The 13,172-nt window shown below is 34.8% G+C and overlaps 1 protein-coding gene across 4 annotated transcripts in view; it reads left to right on the forward strand.

Annotated features, from left to right (window-relative positions):
• Positions 1-13,101, forward strand: part of LOC145222257 (erythroid differentiation-related factor 1-like) — a 48,866-nt gene extending 35,765 nt beyond the window's left edge. For all 4 annotated transcript variants that reach the window (XM_080088340.1, XM_080088338.1, XM_080088341.1 and 1 more), the window contains 6 exons: positions 7,898-8,086; positions 8,144-8,284; positions 9,169-9,322; positions 9,380-9,480; positions 9,547-9,767; positions 12,827-13,101. In XM_080088340.1, the coding sequence (XP_079944466.1) occupies positions 7,898-8,086; positions 8,144-8,284; positions 9,169-9,322; positions 9,380-9,480; positions 9,547-9,767; positions 12,827-13,013 (993 nt within the window). In that variant the 3' untranslated portion in view covers positions 13,014-13,101. The remainder of the gene's footprint in view (positions 1-7,897; positions 8,087-8,143; positions 8,285-9,168; positions 9,323-9,379; positions 9,481-9,546; positions 9,768-12,826) is intronic.
• Positions 13,102-13,172: the final 71 nt, after the last annotated feature.

Below are 13,172 nucleotides of genomic sequence, written 5' to 3' on the forward strand. Positions count from 1 at the left end.
AAAAAAATATGTGGAGGGCTTCACCATTGGAAACTTTGGTACAGGGGTGTCCAACTCTAACACTCAACCATGCCAATTTTGGCTTTAAAATATACTTGTATGCCAACGTTTGATATTTTTTTTAAACATCATAAAGTCTTATGTCTTAAACATCATAAAGGTTCGGGCTCATTCCGAACATGTGACCAATATGAAGAAACCTTTACATGTTTAGAAAAAAATTATGTTGTTAAATATGAGTAAACTTGTTTATAATGCTTGAGAAACATTTTATTCTGTTTATACAACACAAAATACAAATAAATTGCAACAGGCTAAACAAACAATTTAATTAGTGGGTTGTTTAACTTTATTACTGATAATCTTTACTGAAGTTAAAATAAAGGCCATAAAAAATCAACAAAAAATGTTTACCACCTGAATGTTTGCAAATGTCTCTGTGCCATTTTTAAATATCACATTTGACATACATGCCATGTGTTGGACACTCTTAATTTTATAAACAACAAACAAATATACAGAATAGCAAAGTAAAAAAATCAGCTGTGGTATGTCACTCTGCCTGTTTACGAAAATTTACCCCGATTTTTAGGGATTTTTTTTTAAATTTATACATAACAATGTTTTGTTGTTTTGTTTGTTAAAAGTTTAAATGCTCACACAATAGACGATAGGTTAAAATTGTTTGTATGTTGAAAAAAGCGTACATAAAAAAAGAACATTATCTAGCAATCCGTTACACCTAACTGACGCTAAATTAAAACCCAAGAATTTAAGAGTAAAAATTTACCCTAAATGTGACCTCAGAAATGGAAGTAAATTTAAGGGTAAAGTTGGAAATTTACCTCCTGATGTGATCAGACTGAAAACAATGGTAACTATGATTAAACAATGGATAAATATGCTCCAACAATTAAAATCCTAAAAAAACATCCAATAAAATCATTGCATATTGTCTAGCTATCAGGTAAACTCGATGGTCTGACATGTTATTCATTTAAGGTAAAACATTTAATTTGTAAAAAATACAAAATGGAACCCTTGGTACTCATTGCCCTAACTGTTACTATGTTCCTTTTAGCCCAAGAATATTTAGATGTGTTTGTTTTTTAACTGCAGAGGTTACATTCTGTTTTGTTAGTTCAATTGAATTAGTTTTGACATTTACAAAATAAAAGTAGAAGAATGTAATTTATACAGATGACTGTGTTAAAATTAGTGTACTGATGAAAGCCAAATCCTCCTCATCAGCGTCATGACACTCAGTTTGGATAGCTCCATGCATAGGCGGTGGCGCCACCACCACCTTGGGTTTGTAAAGAACGGTGGCGGCCACTGTGGATATTTTGATTTGTTTGTAGCAGTATAGTACGAAGCATCGTAAAATCTGAAGAAATTTGGGAATAATTTTGCTTTTAAACAAGCATGCTGGCATAAAAGCAACAAAACGTGTCAAAACTGCAACCTGTTTTGGTTAGTGCTTTGTGACGTCAAACACCCAAGTGTTGGCAGTGAATGTATGGCCATTAATGTGTACAATGCGATTGTACTGTAATAAACGGTTCTTTTAGGTGATACAAGAGCAACAACTTTTTCTAAACGTTGCTAAACCAATAATAACGTTAAAGCAATGTGTTTCAAATGAACATTAGTTTAAAAATTATTAGAGCAACGAAACATTTTCTAAACGTTGCTAAATCAATAATAACGTTAAAGCAATGTTTATGTGCTTGGGTTGGAGCTCATTTGGTTGCACGCATTAACGACGTCACAAAAAGTGACGTCATAATTTACATCCGCCACCTTGCAGTTTTGTAAAACTCGGCGCCTATGGTTCCATGATTAAACTAATTCAAATTTGTGTTTTGTTTACCAGCCTTGTAGAATAAAAATTGTCACAGTTTAGCTTAGTGGTGGCATTTGTTCAAATCACATTAAACCATTGTTCATTACGGGTCCCCTTCCCTGACGGGGACACATATTGTTTTTGTCTATATTTTTTTTCTTTTTTTCCATCTAGCGCAGATTTGTTCCTATGTTTTGGTCAAGAAAGAATGGTTCAAACTTTTTCAAATTTACATTATAGATATTGGTCTAAAGAGGGTCCATGTGAATTTTGACCCCGTTTGGTCCCTCGGTTCACCCACAGCCCCCCAAAACGTAAATTTTTTGAAACGGCTATACTTGCTAAAGCAGATGATTCTGGAGTTTCATACTTTTTTGATTGGTACATTGCAGCGTATTTTAAAGTATTTTGTAACTTGAAGTTGTATATATCCATTTTCACCCCTTTACCCCCAAAAATTTGTTTGTTTGTTCACATGTTAATGAGGTCAGTTGTTGGCTGTTAAAAATTTCAGTGCAATCGGCTCAGTAATTACTCTTTCAGCCCCAAATATGTTTTTACATGCTGTCTTTTGTCAAATTTGTGCTCGCTCAGTACACAGCTGACGCAATGGGAGTGATTGACGATAGTGGTGCATGGAAAAAAATGCCTCTGCTTCACGCATGAACACAGTCGTCACTTGACCATTTTCTCACTGGTTGGAATTAAGATGTTACGATGTTAGTTATATTGCACTGTAAACGTTAATGTAGGTCAACTTATTCGTGTTTCGAAACGCAGAGTGACAACGCAGCACGATTTTTTACACCTGTGTAACGTGACTTCTCAAACTGCATTAATAAAACTGTTTGAGAACAAGTTTTGGATATAAAAAGCCCAGCTAAGCAATTGTATTGTTGGTATGAAGAAAACAAAAGTTTACAAATATTTCTTTAATACAACAAATGTCATCTGTGCAATTCAAATTCTTACCTAGCATATGCATGTGCCATTCATCCTGTTACGAATTCAAAATATATGTGTGTGTGGGGGGACTCATTGGTTTTTGCTTGCAAAAACAATTATCTTATAACAGGCTACAAAAATATTGGTACCATACTGAACGTATCCATCAAACATATATCCCTTACAATTATAATGAATGGTGGGTAAATATGGCACAGTTTCTGTAAAATGGAATATATAGGTAAACCACTATTCCAGTTTAACAATGATTGTGCCCTATTTTTACTGTTACCAAATCGTATGTGCACATGTGTGGGGACCCATTAGATTATGCTTGCAGAAACAATTATGTTATAAAGTGCCAGGAAAAAGATAGGGACCCAATAAAATGTAGGTGCCAAATATATATCCATTATTATAAAAGTAAATGGTATATGTGATACATCATTAAACATGATGTAGTATATATAAACTGGCAAGATATAGGAAAACCACTATTCTAGTTATCTGGTGAAGTTTGTCCATGCACTTTTGGCAGGAAATCGTTGACAAATTTGGATTAAACTTTTCAGCTGGTATATATGCCATATGTTTCATTTGACTCCATTGTCCCAGCAGTTGGCCTAAAGGCAACCAAACTTGCATAACATATTGGATGTTTTTGCAGATGGCAGTTAGAGGGTGGTAACAGCCTTATGATATCAGAAACGTTAATAGTGCTTCTCAAACATCTCTAGTGGTCTAAATTTTAAACATTGGCTGATGTGAACAAAATTGTACAGGACTGTTTATTACAGTACGCCAGGCCCATTGAAGGCGCTGTTTATTGGGTCATTGTGGTTTTATATTTTATTAGTTTAGGTGTAGGACCCCATCATTTACCACACTTGCCCCCTAAAATAGGAAAACATTTTAAACAATGTCCAAATTGGCTGCAATTTGTGTACAGGACCAGGTTTTTTTTAAGGTTTGATTTGGGTGACCGCTAAGTAGTTTTAAGAGACCGCAAGTGTTTCATTTAAATACCAAAAAATAGCCATATTTGCTTAAACGAATTATTTATTAGGCTACTGGCAAATTTTTGGAAACCGCTGGAGAAATTTGGTGGACCGTTTCGGTCCCCCAAAACACCTTAAAAAAAACACTGTTACAGGACAATTAATTTTGACATTTCCTGAAGTAGACATATTTTGATTTGACTCAGGTTTTAGATAAATTTTATTTTATAGTACGTTTGGGCGTCAATTGTTGTGTTTTATCCTAAGGACCCAACATCTACCCACCAGTCGCCTAAAATGGATTTTTAAACAATGTCTGAGTTAAAGGAAATTTGAACAATTCATAGAATATGCTATTTTGAGTCATTGATTGTTGTGTTTTACTCTGTAGCTCCAACATTTACCCAACCAGCCCCCTAAAATCCTTAAACAATGTCCTAATTGAATGCATTTTGGACAGTTTATAAAACCTGCTATTCTGAGAAAGTTAAATGTTATAAGCTTCTTTATTTTTGAAAATTAGACTCTAGAAAACAATCTTTAAGTGGTCTCCAACCATTTTAAAAAGGAACCTCAATTTAACAGAAAATGAAATCATCATTTACATTTTTTTCATCCATGAGGTTGTTTTACATAGACTTTAGTTGCAACTATTGGGTTCATGATTATTGCACCACAATGATTTATTTGTGACATTAGGTAACAAGCTGTACTGCAAAACGTGAGCAAAGGTTGCAAACTAGAGCGAAAAAGTATCATTATAGGTCCCCTTCCCTAAAGGGGACACATTGATTTTACTCAAATTTGTTTTTTTCTTTTGTTTTGGCAGTTAGGGGGTTGTTAACAGCCCTATGAAATCAGAAGCGTTAGGAGTTGTTGCTCAAAACACCTCTAGTGGTAAAATTTTTAAACATTGGTGGATTGGGCTCAAACTTTACAGTACTATTGATTAAGTCATTGTGGTTTCATATTTTTTTTAGTTTGTGTGTCGAACCACATTAGTTACCCTACCAAGTTGGACAGCTTATAGAAATTACCATTCATAGGAGCTGTTTGTTGTGTTTTACTCTATAGCTCCAACATTTACCCCACCAGCCACCTAAAATAAATGAATTTTTAAAAACTTTAGAATTAAATGAGATTGAAAGTTGTAGCTTGTAAAATTTGCTGTTCATAGCTGTCTATTTTTTGTTTTGCCCCATTATGCCACTACTTACTCCTTCTTTTCTTCAAAAAAGAATTGTAAAAACGACATACTTTAAACAATATCTGGGTGAATCTGGTTTGTATAGTTTTTATTATACATAGTATTATTATTTAAGCCCAGTGCCGATCACTGTTTTTGCCCTACAACATCCGACTTTCTCATGGTTATCTCTTGAAATGCAATGTTTTCAACTTTGCATGTGTGGGGACCATGAGTTTCTGCCTGCAGTAACAACTAAGGTTACAAAAGATAAATGTGGGCTAATATAGGACCCAATATAAAAACAGCATAGGAAACATATTCATGTTTTAAAATAGGTTATAGTGTATGTGCAATGACAAAATGTGCTAAGCCACCCTAATAGTTTTTTTGGCAATAAATCAAAATGGTAAAAATTTTATTAAATGACTTATAGTGTCCCTAAAAAAAGTTTATGTGTCGCGACCCACAGGTTGGAGACCATTGCATTAGGCAAAACCATTATTGGAGAACACAAATGACTGCATGCCATTGAAAATCATGTCAAATGGTTTGTCCACAGCTGCATGCAATGGTATACATTTTGTGAACACAAAGTTAATTGAAGAACAGTTTTTTAAATAACCTTTGTGGCAAAATTGCTTCTCAACTCGTCAGTGTTTGTAATGTAGTCTGGGTTTTGCAGGTAAAGTTGTTCAACATATAAAATGTAAATACATTGGAGAACCTTTCTAGTTCAGCAAAATATTGATCGCCATGTTTTAACTTATAGTTTGAAACTTAAAAATCATATAGCATTGATTGCTTGCATGAATAGTTTATTTTTAATCACTGAAAAACTGCCCAGTAACATGTAGGTTTATGTGTAAAGCAGCAGTCTTTTTATCACCCATGTGAAATTGTCAACATGCTAATCACTTCAATTTTATGAAACATGTGGGCCATAAACTTATTGGTGTCTTTGAAATTTAATGGTTTGGAAGCGTGTATGTTAATTGCTGGACAAACATGGTCGTAATTTTTAAAAAGTTTCTCTTTTTTGACAACACAGGAAATAATAAAAAAACTGTATTAGAAAGAAAGAGATGAATAAAAACAATGTATACCCTTTTGTTTTTGACAGAGGTTATTTTAATGTCATTACTACTGGTAATATGACACTACAAATCAATTAGTTCAACTGTTTTTGGGTACATGTTGGTCATAGTTTATCTGTTATAGTCATGGAAGGGGACCCATATTGATTTTACTCAAATTGTTTTTGTTTATTTCTTTGTTTTTCTTCCCAAAGTTTGTCCGACTCGTTTTTCCATCAAATGTTTGATGGATTTGGATGAAATTTACACAGATGGTAGATATAGTTATGTAGATATGCATCCCACTTTGTTTTTGTTGACAACCCCAGTATTTACTCCGCTAGCCCCCTAAAATGGGTTATTTTCTTCCCAAAGTTTGTCCGACTCGTTTTTCCATCAAATGTTTGATGGATTTGGATGAAATTTACACAGATGGTAGATATAGTTATGTAGATGTGCATCCCACTTTGTTTTGTTGATAACCCTAGTATTTACCCCGCTAGCCCCCTAAAATGGGTATTTTTCTTCCCAGAGTTTGTCCGACTCGTTTTTCTATTAAATGTTTGATGGATGTGGCTAAAACTTATACAGATGGTAGATAAAGTTATGTAGATGTGCATCCCACTTTCTTTGTTCAAATAACCCTAGTATTTACCCTGCTAGCCCCCTAAAATGGGTGAGCTTGTAAACAGTGTCAGAATTGGCTGAAATTTGGATAGCTTGTAGAGTATGCCATTTATAGTTGTCAATTGTTGTGTTCAACCCTGTAGCCCTAACATTTACCCCACAACCCAAAGTGTAAAACGTATTTGTATGTTACTGGACACCACAAACGAAAGATTTATGTTGCTCAATTGTGTACAAGCAGTTGTATGTTACTCGTTTGTGACTTCGTGGATTGTTTGGTGAACGTTTTTGTGCCATGGCAGTTAGGGGGTTGTTGCCCTATGACATCAGAAACAACAACGGTTGTTGCTCAAAACACCTCTAGTGGTCGACATTTTAAACATTAGCGGATTTGGCTGAAATTTTGCAGTACTATTGATTGAGTCATTGAGGTTTCCTATTTTTTAGTTTACAAGTGTGTCGGACCCCATTAGTTACCCTACTAGCCCCTTAAAATGGGTCAGTTTTTTGAACAGTGTCGGGATTGGATAAAATTTGGGTAGTATGTGGACTATGCTATTTGTAGGTTTCAATTGATGTGTTTTACCTTGTAGCCCCAACATTTACTCAACTAGCCCCCTAAAATAAATGAACTTTTAAAAAACGTCCTAATTATATGAAATTTTGCAAAGTTTATTAAACATACTAAGTCCTCAAATGTTATGTTTTGCCCTGTAGCACCACAACTTAACCAACTAATTCCTAAAATAGGTGACCCTTTTCACAATGTTCGAATTGAATGAAAACCGGACAGCTTGTAGAATTTGCTATTTATTTTTGTGTTACCCCATTATGCCACTACTTACTCCTTCGTTTCTTTGAAAAGGACTGTTAAATAGGACATACTTCAAACAATATCTGGGGTGAATCTAAATTTATATAGTTTGTACTCTACATAGTATTATTATTTAAGCCCAGTGTCGATCACTGCGTTTTACCTTACAACGCTAAACGTTCACATGGTTATCTCTTGAAATGCATTATCTACAACTTTGCATGTGTGGGGACCCATGAGTTTCAGCTTGCAGAAACAACTAAGGTTATAAAAGACAGTAGATGGTATGGGAACCAATATAAAATAAGCATAGGAAATATATCAATGTTTTAAAATAGGTTATAGTGTATATCCAAGGGCAATATGTGCTAAGCCACCCTTCTAGTTCTTTTTTTTTTTTTTCAGGCACTTACAAGTCAGAGAAAGGTAAAAGAAATAAAACAAACCCTAAATATTGATAATTGTGAAACATTAGTTCCCTCTGTTCGTGACAATATTTCCTGGGAATTAAGTAGCACGTATTTTTCCATGGCTAAAAGAATACAAGACAATGCCCCAATTGGGTTAAAAACACCTGATGAAATTGAGCGACAGGTATTTGTTAATATTATATGTTTAAACAGATATAAAGCATCCTATTTTATTCAACAGATTGTGGACCTAATGAATAAATCATTGAAACATTGTAGTGATATCTGGAAGAAAACTCAAAAAACTGATTTAACAGTGCTTCGATGTGGGGAAATTCATGCAAGGCTTGCTTCTTTACATCACAACTCCTTTCAGAAATCTGTATTAGAAGTTATTTTAATTGATTAAATTGATGTTTGTTTGTTTTTCAACAAGAAGCAAACAAGCGAGTATATTTGCATAAAACATGACATTTCGACCACAACTTGTGTCATTTTCAAATGAATGAATTTACAAGCAAGCAGCGTAAAAAAGGCGAAAAAGAAGCGCGGAAGGCAGGTAAAAGCATGAAGATAATGACGATAAAAAGTAATGTGTTAAAAAGGTACAAGGGGGTCGAATTTTGATCTACATTTAGCTCGGGGCTGTGTTCCTGAATGTTGAGCGATTTCAAAATCAGCAGCCGAGTAAAATCTTTTGACGAAGCCAGAACATCGGGGTTGTGGAAATCCACCTTGTGCGTTGGATTGCTCTTCAAATGGGCACACACGGTCGATTTGACGTCCACTTGGTGTTCCATTATCCTGGTGCATAGGTTACACCGGGTTTGACCGACGTAGTTGCACCGCACGAGCATTTTAGGCGATAGACAACGCCCGACTGCAACAGTTGAGGTTGTCTATCCTTAACATGAAAATTAGATTTTAATTTTTGTGTTACATGCGCAAGGCGTAGACGTACTTTGTCTTGGGAAAAACGCATAACATGCCTCGTAATTCATGTCGTGCGTAATGGGAAACAGGGCCAAGAATCGCTCAACTAAATGTAGATCAAAATTCGAAAATAATCAAAATTTGCTGCTTGCTTGTAAATTCATTCATTTGAGAATGACACAAGTTGTTGTCGAAATGTCATGTTTTATGCAAATATGCTGGCTTGTTTGTTTCTTGTAAGAATCTTAAAAACCGTGAATTGTGTACCTTTGTTTTTCAAAATTTGCTATAATCCGTGCTGTACTTAAAGAATTATAATTGGCTGTGTTTTAGACTGATTTTGGAAAAAGACGACATCTAAAAGCCCTGGGAGAAAATCATTACAACAAAGCATGCACGTTTTATCTGCAAGTACTTAACAAACACCCAACAGCCTTGTTGCGAGTAGAGATTGAAAGAGTTGCTTTACAGGAACAATTTATTACAAGTAATTTTAATAGTTTTTTTTTTAATAGAGGTTTGTCAACCTTGTTATTGTTTTCAGGCATATCTTCAACAAGTAGAAAGTTGAAGGCAATTTCTGATGGATTTAAGTATCTTTTGCCATGTGTTAAACCACTAAACATAATAATACAGACACTCAAAGTATGTATCAAAAGTTTGTTTCTGGGTGTTTAGAATAAAAAACAACTAACATTTCGGTGCTCTCAGGAAACAGTTTTATGCAGCAAGGTGAATGATGATTCAAATTTTAAGACCGCACAAACCTGGCAGAAGTCATCAGTTCCTAAAAACAATCTTCAAAAACCTGGTCCTGAGTGTATGGAGGAATGGTGCAAACTGTCAGGAATATTAAACCAAATCACTCTGTCTCTTTTACTCTATTTTTTAAAAGCAATGCAAGCACCTGTGAATTCGTTGTCAGCAAAGAAGTAAGTATATTTATGGGTCCCCTTCCCTGAAGGGGACACATATTGATTTTACTCAAATTGTTTTTGTTTGTTTTTCTTTTGTTTTCTTCTTTTTTTTTCTTTTTTTTTCTTCCCAAAGTTTGTCCGACGCGTTTTTCCATCAAATGTTTGATGGATTTGGCTGAAATTTACACAGCTGGTAGATATAGTTATGTAGATATGCATCCCACTTTGTTTTTGTTGATAACCCCAGTATTTACTCCGCTAGCCCCCTAAAATGGGTTATTTCCTTCCCAAAGTTTGTCCGACTCGTTTTTCCATCAAATGTTTGATGGATTTGGATGAAATTTACACAGATGGTAGATATAGTTATGTAGATGTGCATCCCACTTTGTTTTTGTTGATAACCCCAGTATTTACCCCGCTAGCCCTCTAAAATGGGTATTTTTCTTCCCAAAGTTTGTCCGATGTGTTTCTCTATCAAATGTTTGATGGATGTGGCTGAAACTTATACAGATGGTAGATAAAGTTATGTAGATGTGCATCCCACTTTGTTTTCCGGATAACCCTAGTATTTACCCCGCTAGCCCCCTAAAATGGGTGAGTTTGTTAACAGTGTCAGAATTGGCTGAAATTTGGATAGCTTGTAGAGTATGCCATTTATAGTTGTCAATTGTTGTGTTCAACCCTGTAGCCCTAACATTTACCCCACAAGCCCCCAAAGTGTAAAACGTATTTGTATGTTACTGGACACCACAAACGAAAGATTTCTGTTGCTCAATAGTGTTACAAGGGCAAGCAGTTGTATGTTACTCGTTTGTGACTTTGTGGATTGCTTGGTGAACGTTTTTGTGCCATGGCAGTTAGGGGGTTGTTGCCCTATGACGTCAGAAACATTAACGGTTTTGTGCTAAAAACACCTCAAGTGGTCGACATTTTAAACGTTGGCGGATTTGGCTGAAATTTTGCAGTACTATTGATTGAGTCATTGAGGTATTCTATTTTTTTAGTTTGTGTGTCGGACCCCATTAGTTACCCTAATAGCCCCCTAAAATGGGTCAGTTTTTTTAAACAGTGTCGGGATTGGATAAAATTTGGGTAGTATGTGGACTATGCTATTTGTAGGTTTCAATTGATGTGTTTTACCTTGTAGCCCCAACATTTACTTAACTAGCCCCCTAAAATATATGAAATTTTGCAAAGTTTATTAAACGTACTAAGTCCTCAAATGTTATGTTTTGCCCTGTAGCACCACAACTTAACCAACTAATTCCTAAAATAGGTGACCCTTTTCACAATGTTCGAATTGAATGAAAACCGGACAGCTTGTAGAATTTGCTATTTATTTTTTGTTTTACCCTATTATGCCACTACTTACTCCTTCGTTTCTTTGAAAAGGAACATTAAATAGGACATACTTCAAACAATATCTGGGGTGAATCTTAATTTATATAGTTTGTACTCTACATACTATTATTATTTAGGCCCAGTGTCGATCACTGCGTTTTACTTTACAACACTAAACGTTCACATGGTTATCTCTTGAAATGCATTATCTACAACTTTGCATGTGTGGGGACCCATGAGTTTCTGCTTGCAGAAACAACTAAGGTTATAAAAGACAGTAGATGGTATGGGACCCAATGTTTTAAAATAGGTTATAGTGTATATGCAAGGGCAATATGTGCTAAGCCACCCTTCTAGTTTGTTGTTAAAACAGACGATGTGTTTTGTTTGTTTGAAGTGTTGTTCATCATAAAATCAGTACTGTGGCCCACAACCCATGTTTAATAGACTACAAATATATTGTACATTTTATACGGGTATACTAACTTTTCACCCTTTACCTTAAAATTTGTATGGTCACATGACACATAGTTCATTGGTGGGTGCTTTGTTGGTTTGGGCTAAGTATCTTAAAGCATTATGTAACTTTTCATTAGATTCACCCCTTTTTCATTTCTTCACTTCATAATATTTGTTTGTGGTTTAAAAGTATTTTCTGTTAAAAAGTGCTGAAATTTTAAATGTTTGTTTATGGGGTCTTGCATATTATTTAAAATTTTATCTTCCCAGTAACTAACCTAGCCATGAGTATACTATGCATGTAACCCCCTAAAATGGCTGAAATTATTTGTTAAAATCGCGGATGCAGTGCAGCTTTTTCAGCATGTCGAAACCCACAAAAATAAGTCCCCTTCCCTGAAGGGTCGCATCTTCATTAGACTCAGTTTTTTTTCTCCGGTGAAGTTTGTCCATGTACTTTTGGCATGAAATCTTAATAGATTTGGATAAAACTTTTACAGATGGTAGATATGGTCATGGAGATGTGCCAATTGCTATGTTTGACAAAATAACACCAGTATTTACCCCGCTAGGCCCTAAAGTTTATGTTGCTGGGCAACACAAACCAAAGGTTTCTATGGTGGAATTGTGTAAAGGCAATAGAACATATGTTACCATGTTTGTGCATTGATTTGTGGACGTTTTTGCGCCGTGAAAACAGGCTTATTACGTTAGAAGCATTAACAAATGCAGTTCAAAACACCCTTATGAGTCAGAATTTTAAACATTGCCAAAATTGGATAAAATTGTTTTTGTCTACCTAATTTAGAATGATTTTAATTATTTAAGCAGAATATTCATTATAAGTACCCTTCCTTGAAGGGGACACATTTTGTTTTTGTCCTTTTTTTTTCTTTTTTTTTTCTTTTTCTGTCTAACGCTGGGTTGCTCCATGTGTTGGGCCAAAAAAGAGTGTTTCAAACTTGTTCAAATTTACGCACATGCAAATTAATACACAACCTTTGGGCTGATTCTTTCTACTAATTTGTTCTCAAGAGTAAAAAAATATTCGTACCATTTTTACCATAACCAATTCTCCTGTACATGTGTGTGGGCACGCATTCGTTAAGCAAAAACGATCATGTTAGTAGATCAAATGGTGTGTATAGTAAATAGTTAAATAGAATATAGATAAGGAACAATAAAGTTAAAGTACATTGGAAAGCCAGTTTTTTTTCTAATTTCATTTTACTTCTTCATTTGCAATAGTATTTATTTGTTATTTTTTTATTTAGACCACATATTTCCCCACAGCGTACAAACATATATACTTCGTGTAAAGACATTTACGCCAGAACTCTGCGATGTAACGCGATCATCATCAACGGAAATATGAACGAACTACTTTTGAAAAAAATGGACAATATACAAGAGATCATTCAAGATCTGGAAAAACAAAACATTTGTCAGTTTTGTGTTTAACTTATCATTAGCGCTATGTAAAAAGGATTGAAGTTCTGTTGTTTTAAGTACAATGTGACGCAAAAGAATTACATCAGAAAAACCCATACTTGCAAGCCGTGTAAACAAACCTTTTTAGTGCATCAATTTGCTTGCGTGGATCCTAATTAAATAGGTTGA

The sequence above is a fragment of the Phallusia mammillata genome, chromosome 4 (genome assembly GCF_965637545.1).
Source record: "Phallusia mammillata chromosome 4, kaPhaMamm4.hap1.1, whole genome shotgun sequence".
In the NCBI taxonomy this organism is placed as follows: Eukaryota; Metazoa; Chordata; class Ascidiacea; order Phlebobranchia; family Ascidiidae; genus Phallusia; species Phallusia mammillata.